Here is a 14,981-nt window from a genome sequence, read left to right as displayed (position 1 = left end):
GAGCAAAAATGCACCATGGCACAGAAATCAAGCTTTGCTAGCTTAGAATCTGTGCACTTTGAGTAGGAAGATCCCCAAGTCTTTTTTTTTTTTTTTTTTTTGAGCTGGGTTGAAGTGAAGTCTTGGCTGGGAGAACTAGAAAATCGTTGATGTGTCAAGATAATCAAGCTCTGATGTCTTACCTATCAGAAGATTTGCTTAGGGCTTGAAACTTTGTTAGAGACCCCACAAACCAGTGGGGGGTTGCAAGCGGTACGCCCCAATTTCGGTACGGTGCTTAGGAGGGGCCCCCTGCCAGCCCGCCCGAGCTCCTTCCTTGTATTTGAGCTCTTTGGCGAGGAGCTGGTGAGATGCAGAGGTATCACGGAGGTATGGGCGCATGGGCACGCTGTGCATGCGTGCACATGTGCATGTTGGAGACACCGGGCCCCATTGCACCGTACCGGTTGCAATGGGATCCGGAACCCAGCACTGCCACAAAACCACTTCATAGTCTGTTTCTGCTGCTCCCCTCTGGGAGGAGGTTTCAAAGTATTTATAAGCAGGACTGCTAGATCCTGCAACAGCTTTGTTTCTTATGTCATCTATCTCCTACATTTGCAGGATTCTCTTTTTTAATTCTACGTATATGTATACATTCGAACTAAACTGTTTTGTTTCCCTGTCATATATGCATAATGGTTGTCCTTTGAGAGCTGAATACAACGAACATGTATGCTGATTAGTGTACATCTAAAATGACAATAATTGGGAGAACCTTTGGAAGGTTAATAAACTCAAATGCATCATCATCATCATCATCATCATCATCATTTTTCATCAAGCTGCCACCCACCCTCCCAGTTTGCAACATTATTATTAAAGGCCATTTTACCCATGACCGAAGCCATTCTCAATTTGTGTAAGTCAGAAGTGATTCAGCTTTTCCTAAAAACGTTTAAGTAATGGAAAACGCTCCCTTCTATCGAATATCCTACTATATGGGGGAGGGGGAATCACAACATCAATGCAACTACTATTCAGACGACAGAGATGCAGGCGTGCCTCACTACTTCTTTCTCAACTGCGGCGCGAGGTCTTCGCGGAAGCGCGGGAAAAGAGGGAAGGCGGTGGGTGGCCGCCTCCCTGGGCGCGTGTCCGCTCCTTGCCCCGCCAGCAGCGCTCGCACGTGAGGGAAGGCAGTGCCTCGGGGTGGGACAGCCCGCCGGCAAACGCCTCCTTTTTGGGACGCGCGCGGGGCCGGACCCAGGGGGACGGGAGCCTCGGGAGCGAGAAGCAGTAGCTGCAGCAGCTCGGCAGGCAGCTCCAGCTGATCGATGGGGTCCGGACAATGTCGCTCCGCCGCGGAGGCGCTTCTCTTCTTCCTCCTCCTCCTCTTCCTCCTCCTGCCGCCGCCGTTCCTGCTGCTTACCGCGTCTCCCCAAGGTCAGCTGTGCGCCGCCGGGCTCCTTTCCCCCGGGTAGTAAGCAGGACGAGCGAGGTGTTGTGCTTTGCGCTTGGGCATCTGGCGAATACACCCCTTGGGCAGGGTCGCCGTTGCGGAGCTGCGCCCTTAAATGCCATCCAGGCTGAGCGCTTCAAGTCCGCTTGTGGTTGGCTTGGTCGGGCAGCTGAGCTTGCCTGGCGTCGGTCCCTTGCCCGAAGGCGGGGAAGCTCCTTGCCTGTTGGGGAGTTAAACGTTAAACTCGCTTGGGAACCCGCTAGCAGCCAACATTTGTGACACTATTGGGCAAATGCGTTGTCGGACCCTTTAATCAGAAAGGCGTATTTAGAGACGACATCCCGTCCGTGTGGTACATTGAGCCCGCAGGTAAATTTTGGAAGAGGAAACCTGTCTGTTTTGGGATTTTTTTGGCAACAAAACAGCGTACTGTGGCTCACGCTTCTGAGATGGGACGTGGGTAGAATAAGCCTCCCTAGGAAAAAAGCTCGGGGATATTAATCGCTGCTCGGGCAGCGATTATCTAGCAAATCAGTTGGTCTCCTACATTCCCTTTTGCATAAAGTTCATCTGTTTTGAGCCCTGACATTTGACATGGGAGTACTAAATTCGACATTTCATCTATTTTTAGTGCTAGCGTTTTCGTGCTTTGCTTTTGGAGAAAAACTCACTCCAATTTCTAGCTCTTAAACAAGCAAATTGAAGTTAAGAATAACTACAGCAGTGATCCAACATATAGAAGACTAAATATATTTAAACCTAGTGGGCTAATGTTTGAATAAACATGCATAGAGTTGTGCAGATAGTAACTCTTAGAAGGTTCTCAGCAGGGACTTTTGGAAATGATATTATTGTGTTTTGTACAAGGCAGAGTAGTTCATAAAATACACCTGATATTTTATAAGTAAATGGGTGACAGCTTTTTATAACATGGAATTTATAGAATCCAATTGGACTTTAGAAAAATCCAAAAATAAAAGATGTTTAAAACATTTCCCCTTGAGTGTAAACTAAGTGAAATCAGTACTGATTCTTAAGACAGACTTTCATGGTGAATTTTTCTCCAATCTTGCCTTGTAGTAGAATCTTACATCTGTTGTCATTGTAATCAAACCCATTTGCCTTGCTGCTGGTCATTCTCTTTTCTTTCACTTTCTGAGTATTATAGATTTCAACAGAGCTAGAACTTCACATAATATGTCCAGTATATGATAATTTAAGCCTAATCAATTGCACCTTGAGTGAAAAACATTAAATAAAAATATAGATATAATAGAGCCTAATTATTTGATTGAATGTGCTCCTTTTTATTTCACCTTTAAATATATTTTGTAAGAAAATATTGTCAAATATATAGAACAATTGTCAAGCCACATTTTATACATATGTCTAGATTTTTTTTAAAGTGTGAGCATAAAACGTTGCTGCCTTTTTCAAGTTGAGCTTGTCTAAGACAAGTGATGGAACATTTGCAATAGTGTAGGACAATATAAATTCCATCTCTTACGTACTTGCCTAAATTTTCATACTGCAAATGCAAAAAGCATAATGATATCACAGAATATGATTCATCACTATGGCATCATTATGGAAAAGAGTGGATGTTTTTCACATTGTTGGTCAGAGCCATTCCTACAGAACTTGCTTGCAGAAATAAAACTATACAATGTTAATGAAAAATCTACTATTCAATGGAATGTGATGTGAAAGAAAAAAAACCCAGTTGAATATAGGTAAATGAAATAGCAAATGAAAAAAGAAAGCAATTGACAGATCTATTCAGATGTCATTGAAAGGATAAGATATTTTGTCAGGCCCTTCTGAGGAGAGCTGATGGCCAGGTTTCAAAACATGTTTTGCAAGATAAACTTGGCTTACATGTGTGTAATACTGTGATGGAAATATAAAGTAGCAGAACATGTGGTATGATGTCACAATACTTTCTTGCAATGTCAGTGATAGAAACTGATGTTTACAGCATAGCATTACTTAATGTGATGCCATAATTACAAGTCCAATTAGTCCTTTGCCACAAAGTTCCTGCGGTGGCAGGAATGGTGTGGGATTAAAAAACTCAAGACAGTAATCAGAACTATGCAGTCAAAGCCCCTTCCATTTGTGCATGTGATTCTATGGTCACAATTGCCATCCTGATTTTTTAAAAATTCACTGAGTCTTGACTCTCGCTCTTTGCCTTCATTTTAACAGTTTATTTCAAAAAGATACTAAAATATTTTTAGTAGTTAAAATGCACCATTGCATACAGTTGATAAACATTAATTACTATATAGTAATAGTACATTATATATATCCATCCATTCCTCCGTCCATCATCAGTCTACAAAAGTCGTTTCATTTGAGAGTCAAACTAAGCACATTGAAGAGTGCATTGCAAATATAAGCAAGGTAAGAATTTTGATTTACAAGGTCTATACTTTAGCTGTTAACTATCTGTCCAAAAGGAAGAAAAATTGCCAACTTTTGGCTTTAATCAGTTGGGGGGGGTGAAGTTCATAAAAAGGACAGTAGACCCCACTTTTAGATTCCCAATTCTTTATTTTTTAATTTCATATTAATATTCCTTCTTTTCTAGAATTGTATATTATAAGGGGAACTAGAGGATATCCCGAGGTCCTTGCTGCACTATCCTGCCAAAGCTTTTGTTAAATCCTGGAATGAAAGGCTAGCTGAGGTTTTGAACAGGATCATGCCTGTATGGCCTTTGTTGACACATTGTTCCCAACACTCCCCATGGTTCACACTCTGGGTTTTGAAAAGGGATAAGATATGCCTAGTGTGCCGCTGGAGGAAAACAAGGAATGAATTCAACTGGATATGACTTAGAGCTGCTATTAAGACATACCTTGCGGTGGTAAGAGTGGTGAAACACAATTATTTCTCCATCCTTATTGTGTCCACGAAGTGTCGTTTAGTGGCCCTGTTTAGAATCACTCAGTCCCTCCTGAGACAGGAGTGCTTGTGCGATCATCTTCAGAACTATGCAGAAGAATTTGTGGAACGTGTGATAAAGTCACTTGGATTTATTCCCAGTTAGAACCCACGCATGGTACAGGTCCATTAGAGATGCCCGGGGAAAGGTCTTATCTGATTATTTGAGCCTTTTGGAGAGGATCCTTAATGCTGTCAGTGCAATCACCTATCACTGTGATAGTGAACCTATGGCACGCGTGCCACAGGTGGCACATGGAGCCATTTGTCAGGACAAATGAGGCTTGCCCTGTCAGCTGGCCAGTACGCATGCGTGCACTGGCCAGCTCACTTTGGCCTTCTTTTGAGGCCATTTTTTGCCCTCCGGAGGCTTCAGGAACTTCCATGAAGCCTCCGGAGCACAAAAAACCAGCCCTACAGGCAAACCAGAAGTTCGAAAATGGACTTCTGGTTTGCTTGTAGGGCTGGTTTTAGCCCTCCGGAGCATTCAGGAGCCCTCAGGAGGTTTCCCTAAATGCTCCGGAGGGGAAAAAATGATGCTATGAGCAAACCGGAAGTCACTCCGGGTTGCTCGTAGGGCCGATTTTAGCCCTCCAGAACATTCAGGAGCCCTCAGGAGGCTTCCCTGAAGGCTCTGGAGAGCAAAAAATGACACTACCAGCAAACCGGAAGTGACTTCCGGGTTGCTCATAGGGCCGGTTTTAGCCCTCCGGAGCCTTCAGGGAAGCTCCTGAAGCCTCCGGGGGGGGGAAGGCTGTTTTTGCCCTCCCCAGGCTCCTATAAAGTCTCTGGAGCCCGGGGAGGGCAAAAAAAGCACGCCAAAAATGAGGAGCGCTGGTCGTGCATACATGTACGCTGTGGTCTTGCACATAGCATTATGGGTGTGCACGCCCATGCACAATCCCCTGTGCTCCCCCTGCTTTTGGCATGTGAGCCAAAAAAGGTTCACCATCACTGACCTATCAGTTAGATCCTTGTCCTTCCTGGCTAGTGAAAGCCTCTAAGACGATGACAGACAGGTGAATTCAGGCAGTGATAAATTCTTCACTGCAGGAGGGGATGTTTCCAAGTTTTCAAGGAAGTATTGATTCGCTCCCTCCTTAAAAATCCATGTCTTGATGCCACCTGCCTGGACAAATTTCATCCAGTCTCACACTTTTTAGGGAAGATGGTAGAGAAAGTGGTTGTGTGGTAGTTTCAGAGGGCTCAGGATGAAATGGATTATGTGGAGTCCTTCCAGTCACGATGCAGGCCCAGTTGTGAGGCAGAAACAGCATTGGTTGCACATGTTGATGATCTTGGTGAAAGCAGGATGGAGTAGTGCATCCATCTTTGTTCTTCTTGACCTCTGAATGGCCTTCAGTACCATTGACCATAGCATTAGTTTGTGCCAGAGGCGGAGTTTGGGACTAGGTGGTGCAGTTTTATGCTGATTTGGCTCCTTTCTCTAAGGGGTTGATAGGGAGTGGGAGCTCCAGTCCACAGCTCTCCTTTATGGAGTGCTGCAGGGCTTGGTATTTTCTCCATTCCTTTTTAACATTTACATGAAACTCCTGGGTGGGATCATCCATCATCAAATTTATATCTCCATCTTTAATGATCCAAGTGATGCTATCGCTGCCCTCTCTTTGTGTCTGGAGGTTGTGGGGACCTGAGTAAGAGACAATAGACTTTGGCTGAACCCTGGTAAGACTTAGAGACTTTGGGTGCGTGGAACTTGGATTCTGGGACTTTAACATCTACAGTTCTGTATGGGATTACACTATCCCAATTGGACCTGATTCTGGGGTTCTGGACTTTAACATCTTTAGTTCTATATGGGACTGCACTATCCCAGTTGGGCCTGATATGCAACTTGGGGATTCTTCTAAACTTACAACTCCTGCTCAATGAGCAGGTGGCAAGTGTGTCTAGGAGAACCTTTGCACAACTTCATGTTGTGTACCAGTTGTGTCCTTTCCTGGATTGGGAGTTCCTGAGCTCAGTCACTCAAGACCTGATCATCTCACATTAGACTATTGAAACACCTACTAGCTGGGGCAAATCTTGAAGAATATCCAGAAGCTTCAGCTGGTACAGAACTCAACCCTATAGGCACCTCTTTATTTATTGCTTTAATGTTTTATACAGTATTTTTGAATTAGTGTAAGCTGTCTATAATTGCCTTGGTAAGATGGATGACAAAGAGTTTAATAAGTAAATAAATAAAATAAATATTATAGATAGTTGGATGTCATTTCATTAAACTATATTTATGTATTGGCCTGAAGATAGGCAGTATGGAGCCTGCATCAAGAACCTATCTTCAAGACAATAAATACATTTAGACAGAAAATGGTCCATATTAGGTTTGAATGCACTTTGTAGCTAATGTAGGGCCTATCATATCGATATAAAAATTTATGGCAGTTTGCTGCTTTCTCCACCAAGTACTGTTTTGGCTACGTATTTGTAGAATGTATTACAGTTCAGGGGGGTGAAGATAATAATGTGAGTTATTACAAGATCAGAACAGAATAACAGAATTGGAAGGGACCTTGGAGATTTTCTAGTCCAACCCCCTGCTCAAGCAAGAAACCAAATACTATTTCAAACAAGTGGTTGTCCAGTCTCTTAAAAACCTCCAGTGTTGAAACACCCACAACTTTTGGAAACAAGTCATTCCATTGATTAATTATTCTATCTTCCTTTTGTAGTTAGGGCTACAATTTGCATACTACCTAGGCTTAAGCACAAGCATTGGTCATCTTTCAAATTCAATTATGCCTTCTCAGTCTCACCAAGGTACAGGGAGGTCTCACAAAAGTGCTGGGGAGGGCATGGATCAAGCCCATGGTTAATAGAACAATATTGAAAAGTGTTCTACCCACTTCTTTGGATGCCCAAGGCTGAAAAGTTTCAATACATATTGCCCCAGTTATCATTTTGGATCCTCCTCATGAAGAATCAAGACATCAGACCATCAGGGTTTCACCCATTTTCACCCATAAAAACTATTTTTGCTTATTTTTTAGTTTTATAGATGCCATTTGGGATGATAAATATAGGTGCCAAGCTACCTGTAGAAGTAATACTATTAACTATTGCTTTTGATCAAATGTTGTGGTCTGCATATACGAAGCTATGATGGTAAATTTTAATTACACTGTCATTCTCATTTCTCTTTGCACAGATGTTGATGAATGTGCACAAGGTATTGATGATTGCCACCCAGATGCAATTTGTCAGAATACTTTGAAATTATATAAGTGCACATGTAAGCCAGGATACAGTGGAGAAGGAAAAACTTGTGATGGTGAGTGCGCTAAAACCATAAAGCTGGTTTTGACTGATTATGATTGTTCCCAATATCTAGTTGAATAATAGTGACAAAATACAGGTATTTGTAAAATAGTGTTATTTAAGTATAATGTGGCAATCAATTTTTGTGACCTACCATATTTTTCAGACTACAAGACGCACCTTTCCCCCCCACAAAAGAGGGGGTAAAAATTTGGGTGAGTCTTATACACCAAATGTAGCCCACCCACCCACTGGCCCCCACCCTTTGTACTCTGCCTCCCAGCAATTTACCTCCTTGCAGCAAACGAGAAAATGGTACTTGTGGAGGCGGCAATAGGCTATGGCAGTGATGGCGAACCTATGGCACGCGTGCCACAGGTGGCACACGTGCCACAGGTGGCACACAGAGCCATTTGTCAGGGCACGCGAGGTGCTGCCCTGTCAGCTGGCCAGCTGAGTTCACCCTTTTTTAAAGCCATTTTTCGCCCTCCCCAGGCTCCAGAGGCTTTATAAGAGCCTGGGGAGGGCGAAAAGAGCCTCCCCCCCCCGGAGGCCCTCTGCAGGCTTCATGAGCTTCCCTGAAGCCTCAGGAGTGCAAAAAAACGGCCCTACGGACAAACCAGAAGTTCAGGAACGGACTTCCGGTTTGCTCTGAGAGTCATTTTGACTGCTTTGGGGGCTTCTGAAGGTCCCTGAAGCCTCTGGAGGGCTTCCGGGGGAGCAGGGGAGGCTGTTTTCACCCTCCTCAGGCTCCTATAAAGCCTCTGGAGCCTGGGGAGGGTGAAAAAAGCATGCAAAAATGTGCGGTCACGCCTGTAGTGCGCGCATGCACACTGGGGGGTTGCGCATTGCATTATGGGTACAGCACTCCCGCACACGACTCCCCTGTGCTCCCCCCACTTATGGCACGCGAGCCAAAAAAGGTTTGGCATCGCTGGGCTATGGCAATCCTTGCAACCTGAAACAGCTGACCATCGGAAGGCCCTGCTGAAACTCCTTGCTGCAAGGAGTAAAATTGCTGGGAGGCAGAGGCCGATTTTTTTCTTCTTCTAATCAGGTTAAACTAAAACATGCTGTTTGCTGTTTGCTGCAAGGAGGTAAATCAATAACTATAAATATCTATAAATACCTATAGAATGTTCAAATTATTAGACTTATTTTTTAAAGACTGCTTTATTATTGTTCTAGAGACCTTAACAAAATGAAGAAGCTTTTTAAAATAAATGCTTGATCTGAAGAGGCCCAGTGCTATTGTATCTTCTTTTAAATAGCAGAGAATAACATATACTTCCAGAAAGCCACATCAATTTTAACAGTATCTATAGAAGTATAATCTGAAATGTAACACCACAAACAGTTTATATTGTCGGTACTGTTTGCTGTTTGCTGTAAGGAGGCAAATTGCTGGGAGGCAGATTTTTCCCTTGTTTTCCTCCCTAAAAGCTATGTGCATCTTATACCAGAGCGCCTCTACTCCAAAAAATATGGTAATTTAAACTTTACCTCATCACACTATCATAAAACATGGTTTATAACAATCTCTTGATTGTATTTTATAAGCATTTCAGGTACTTTCCCCAGTAGATGTGAATGGGCTGTTCAGTTTTCCACTTTTCAAGCCATATAGTTATTTTTCTAGATTGCAAAATGTTTAAAATCCTATTCCAGGTTCAATTCAGAACACATTTTTTTTTAAGAAGTGATTTATTTCTTTGCATGAAAACATTCCAGTTGGTCAACATGATAGATAGACAGGTAGTCTTAAACTTATGAACACAATTTATCCTAAAATTTTAGTTATTAAGTGAGACAGTTTTGACCTTGTTTGTCAGAAAGTGATAACTTTCTGACAGGGTATTGCAATTGTCATAAATATGAACCAGTTGCCAAGCATCTGAATTTTGATCATGTGACCACTGGGGTGCTGCAGTAATCATAAGTGTGAAAAATGGTCATAGGTCACTTGTTTCAGTGTTGTAACTTCAAACGGACACTAAATGAACAGTTGTAAGTCAAGAACTACCTGTATACTCTTTGCAATATATGTATGCACATACAGAATCATATTGTGTTAAATTATTTTAACAATGATTAGGTAAACACTCCACAATGATTGTGTTAACACATAATACAGAGTTATAAATGATTATTCATATAACATGTTAAATCAATAACAAACATAATCTTACTCAGAATGATGTTTGACTTCCCACCCACCAACATCATCAACGGTCTTTGAAACACCAACAAAAATTAAAATGAGGAACATTTAGGGAGCTCCTTTAGTTTTTTGTGCGTGAGAGAAAAAACAGCTGTTTTCAGCTGATTCAAACATACTAAAGTTGTTTTCCTGCAAACTGTTGGTCAACTGATGAGTGGATTCTTTAAGACTGGGTGGGAGGGCAAGGCATAAGAGATTACATTGATTGAAGAAGGGAAGATGACCCAGAGGACATAATAAGCAAAGATGAAGAGGACATAGGCAGAGAGCTGTATGTATGCCTGCATTACTGATCCAACTCTATTCTAATTGCAGCATCCAGGATAAATATGAAGAGAAAGGTTATCAAGCTTCAGAATCTTCATGTTTTATTTTATATACCTATTGATACATATGTATACTTACATTGCATTTTCGACTGTATGATGAAATCCTCTTCTGACACCAGAGAAACTCTCTCAACTTAGGTCAGCTTTAGGCAAATCTGAAGAACTTTATTTCTGTAAAAAGGTGATTGAAAAGGTGATTCTCACCATTTCATGTTCATGGATCAAGTAGCTCTGTTTCAGTTAGGCTTAAGACCACGATAGAATTTTGAGACTGCTTTGAACATCATGGTGAATGACTTATATAGAAACTAAAACTTTCTATTTCTCCTATTTTTGCTATAATTGATCATATAGTATTGTATAGTGGGCCACATGGGGTTTTTACCTTGGGGTTTTATCTGTGTCAAAAAGTTTGTTCTGGGAGAGACTTGTTTGGCATTTAGAAAGTCATGTAGAATTCTGTCTCTTCCCCCACCCCCACCCCCGCTTTTCAACATCCTCATGAAACTATTGGGTCAGATTATTGGGAGGGGATGTCTTTAATCTGGTAATACTAACCAGACATACTGGTCACTGTCATTTAACTCCAAAGAAGCAAGTGATACTCATAAATTTTGCCTAATTCTTGCATTATGCTGAACCTCTAGATCATAACCACACCATTCTGAGAGGTTGTTGGGCAGTTTTTGAAAAGAGATCCTCAGACTCCTTGGACCAGTTGCCCCTATTACTGGATCAGCAGACTCTATATTCAGTTACTGATGACCTGATCATTTCCTGCATAGATTATTCTAATGGGCTGTACATGGGGCTGCCCTTGAAGAGTATTCAGGAGATTCAGCTGGTGCAAAATGCTTGTTCCTAGATCAGCACATATTACACCACTGCTATATAAGCTGCATTGGGCACCAATTTGCTTCCAGGTTTAATTCAAAGCCCTACATTGCATGGGGCTGGGTTATTTGAAGGACTTTCTCTCCCAGGGTACATCTACCTGCTCCCTAAGGTCCAGCATAACAGGCAAGTTAAAGGTCCTATTTTCTAAGGAATTATATCTGATAAGTCCCAAGAGGAGACCCTCTTCTGATATGGCACCATTGTCGCCCTTGAGATCAAATTAGCCCTGAGCTTATTGGTTTTCGGGAAGGAAGTTAAGATGTGGCTTTGCCAACTTACCTCAAGGTCTGGAAGTAGTGGTGTGGAGCCTACTAAATGCTTATTCTATTAATAAAATGGATTGCATTTCCCTGCAGATTATGGTTTTTAATAGATTTTATTGTTTTAATGGATTTTTGTAGTCATCCTTTTTGTTACTTTTTGCATTTTGTATGTATTTAACTCCATGAGCTTCCAGGAATCACATATGTAAGATGGGCAGTTATATACACTGAACAAACAAACAAACAAATAAACAAAGAAAGAAACAAACAAAATGGAAGCAGTATTGGACATGAGAAGATTTAGATAATTTATTTTTGAAAAAAATACACTATTTGCAAAGTTGAAATGATTTAAGAACATTTACTAGTAACATATAGACAATTCAATCCTGTCACAACTTATCTATAACAATCAAGTAGGCATCTATCATGCTGACTTTTGCTTTATTCTCCAGATATTGATGAATGTGATAATGAGTTCAATGGAGGATGTGTCCATGAATGTTTCAACATTCCAGGCAATTATCGCTGTATATGTTATGATGGCTTCATGTTGGCTCAGGATGGTCATAATTGTCTTGGTAAGGATGTGTCCCAAAAGGTTATTATGTACTGACAAATTTATTGTGTGCCTAGACTAGAGGTGTCAAACTCAAGGTCCGGGAGCTGGATGTGGCCTGCAGGGTGCTTGGATCTGGCCCATGGGGCTGCCCTGGAAACACCACAGGATTGGCCCACAGTGCCTCTGCCAGTGAAAAAAGAGCTCGGGAGGACAGCGTATGCGCCTACCAAAATCCATTTTTGCTGGCAGAAGGTTGCAGGAGGATGTTGCAGCTGGAATTTGGGAGCCCTTGGGCCACCACAAGTGCCCCCAACACGAGTGATGTTGAGCTGGCCACACCCACCATGGCCATTCCCACCCCATCCCCCAAAGGTCAAACACAATCCTGATGCGGCCCTCAATGAAATCGAGTTTGACACCCCTAGCCTGGACAAAGTAAAATGCTAATTCAGGAAAATAGCATTTTTGTTATTCCATGTATTTATGAAAATATCAGACATTTACACTGTATATTAATCACAATTTATTAATCAAAATCAGATGACCCTTATTTAATCTTAACCATGATTTAGAAAATGACAATATAAATTTGTAAATGGTTGTTTATTTCAGCTAATCATAGCTGAATTTTAAGTGGGTTTTAAACGACATCTGAACTGTAGTGAATCTAAAGTAGAAATTTCCCATTTTCTGCTTGAGCCCAAGCCACAGTTGAAAAGGAATAAGAGAGTCCAAAGCCCAGTGTGGTTTATGTTTATAGTGTTGGGTCATATTAAGAGGAATTTGACGGGGAGTTTTCTGCCCACAAGGCAGATTCGGTCTACCTGTCCCCCCCATCCAAATCCCACTTCCATTCCACATCAAATAATGAAGTTGTATTTGTTATTCTCCTACTTTAGCCAAACAAAATGGATTTGAGGCTGCATACAATAGGCAGAGCAATAGGCCATAGCTTTCTTCTAGATTCAAAGGACAAGAAAAGGTAGCCAGGAGAGAAAGATGATAAGGATTTTTGATACAGCTATACTTTTTCCAAATATATCTTTAGTACTTATGGATATTTACTTTGTGGATTTATATATCTATTGTTAGGCAGGCAAAGAATGAATGCATCACACAAACAGTGATGGTGGGGATACCAGGAAATAATTTAATTAAATAGATGCTGATCTGGCCTTGGTTTTTTTTCTATTATTATTGTTGTCGTCGTTATCATTTTTATCGTTGTTGTCATTGTTGTCGTTATCCTGTAATTTAGTCCTGAGATTAAGATACTTGTTTTAAATAGGCTTCAAGGAAAAATGTGATCATTAATATTTGCATTTTTATTCATAAAATTATAAAAATTAGAAAAACATTTTTAGTAGGCAGCTTAATGTATTTGTATTTATTTAGAAAAATAAATATCTGTAGTGTTAAGTTTTATTGAGTCTGAAGAGGAGTGATAGGAAAAATAGGGAAACTATCCAACCAACTGGATATTTAGTTCATTACTGCTTAATGGATTATTTGTGTGCAGCTGGTATAGATTTATATATTTATTTATTTACCACCCATTTTGCTTCAAAGCGACTTTGGGTGGCTTACAAGCTTACATGGAGATGGTTCAAAACTGGTACCACATGTATTTCAGATATGGATGAATGCTTGGTAAATAATGGAGGTTGTCAACATGCTTGTATCAACATAGTGGGTAGCTATGAATGTCGTTGCAATGAAGGATTCTTCCTCAGCGATAATCAGCACACCTGCATTCATCGTTCAGAAGGTATAAGCCTTTTCATTTTTACAAAAACATGCACGAGGCCCTTCCTTTTCCCCACCATTCAGAATCAATTTTCTTAAATCATGTTGTAATATGGAATGGTCATATACGGTACGTGGAGTTTCTAAAGATGTTACATGATATGCTATTGATAAAAGGGAAATTGTAGCCTGTCTCTTGCCTGTTTTTAACTATTACATTATGCAGATTTTGTACTGACAGGTATGCGTTAGACAATAACTTCTCAGTGACTTGGGCATGCATGGCTAGGAATTCATTTTTATTATATCTTGGAAATGGATGCCATTAAAATCAGGCAACAGTCTCAGAGATAGTGGGGAAAAGGAGTACAGAATTGATAGTCATTCCTCATGTATATCTTCTGCTTCTTCCTCTGTATGAAGGCACTCTTCTCTTCTATTTCTCATGCTCGTTTGAAAGGCTAGTTGGAGCAATTGTGGTTTACATGCTCAAAACAGGAATTCAGAGAACAACTACTTGGTGATGGAGCCTTGAAACGTCTCCTCAATGAGCATTCCCAAAACACTAGGATTAAAAAACAGTTTGCTTAAATAAATAATCATGTAATATAAGCCATGTTTATAAAAAAGAATTGTGACTTTTTTTTATCTGAATAGACTGTACCCCATTTCAAATACTCTGATAGTTGGTCTTTTAAAGAATGTTTGAAGAGATAATTTTAGCCATTTCACTTTAGAGACTGAAGATACTGACTAGGAGATTATAGTGAAACCTTTGTGAAATCTCTTCTCAAATTTAATTTTAATTAAAAAGACATAAAAGTTACATTTCCTTTTATATTATTGTGGGATCACTATGAATGTCATTTCATTTAATGAGCTTGATTGATATTTGATCAGAATACTTTAGAATTCCTTTCTAGATAATTTTTTCATTGTTAAGTTTTTTGAGAAGAATCTTCAGAGCACATAAAATTAGCTTGTATTGATAAAACCTGCTAGTGATATGGAGCAGCTGTAAATATTGCAGATTATGATGATTTGCATAATCAAACTCACTACTTGCTGTGTATCAGTTTACAGGATTTTCATTCATTTTACAAAAGCCCAAGATTGTGATAGAAAATTAACTTAATTGGTAGTTGCATAATTTACTCCTCATGAAAATGTTATCACTATAAAGGTGGTATCTTTTGAATTTCAAAATTTAAGGTCTTTATTGAAAGGATGAATTGTTATTCTTTTTTTTCTATAATGTTATTTAATTTATATGAAAAACTTTAATTCTTAA

At 40.5% G+C, this 14,981-nt stretch overlaps 1 protein-coding gene across 1 annotated transcript in view; it reads left to right on the top strand.

Moving 5' to 3' along the window:
• Positions 1–1,251: 1,251 nt before the first annotated feature.
• Positions 1,252–14,981, top strand: part of SCUBE2 (signal peptide, CUB domain and EGF like domain containing 2) — a 58,243-nt gene continuing 44,513 nt past the window's right edge. Inside the window, exons 1-4 of the mRNA XM_014055210.2 lie at positions 1,252–1,425; positions 7,563–7,685; positions 11,838–11,963; positions 13,578–13,712. Coding sequence (XP_013910685.2) covers positions 1,317–1,425; positions 7,563–7,685; positions 11,838–11,963; positions 13,578–13,712 — 493 coding nt within the window. The 5' untranslated portion in view covers positions 1,252–1,316. The remainder of the gene's footprint in view (positions 1,426–7,562; positions 7,686–11,837; positions 11,964–13,577; positions 13,713–14,981) is intronic.

This window comes from Thamnophis sirtalis, unplaced genomic scaffold (genome assembly GCF_051295495.1).
Source record: "Thamnophis sirtalis isolate CommonGarterSnake01/CBP01778 unplaced genomic scaffold, rThaSir2_p1.2 scaffold_1, whole genome shotgun sequence".
NCBI lineage: Eukaryota > Metazoa > Chordata > Lepidosauria > Squamata > Natricidae > Thamnophis > Thamnophis sirtalis.
This window is presented reverse-complemented; position numbering and strand designations above follow the sequence as displayed.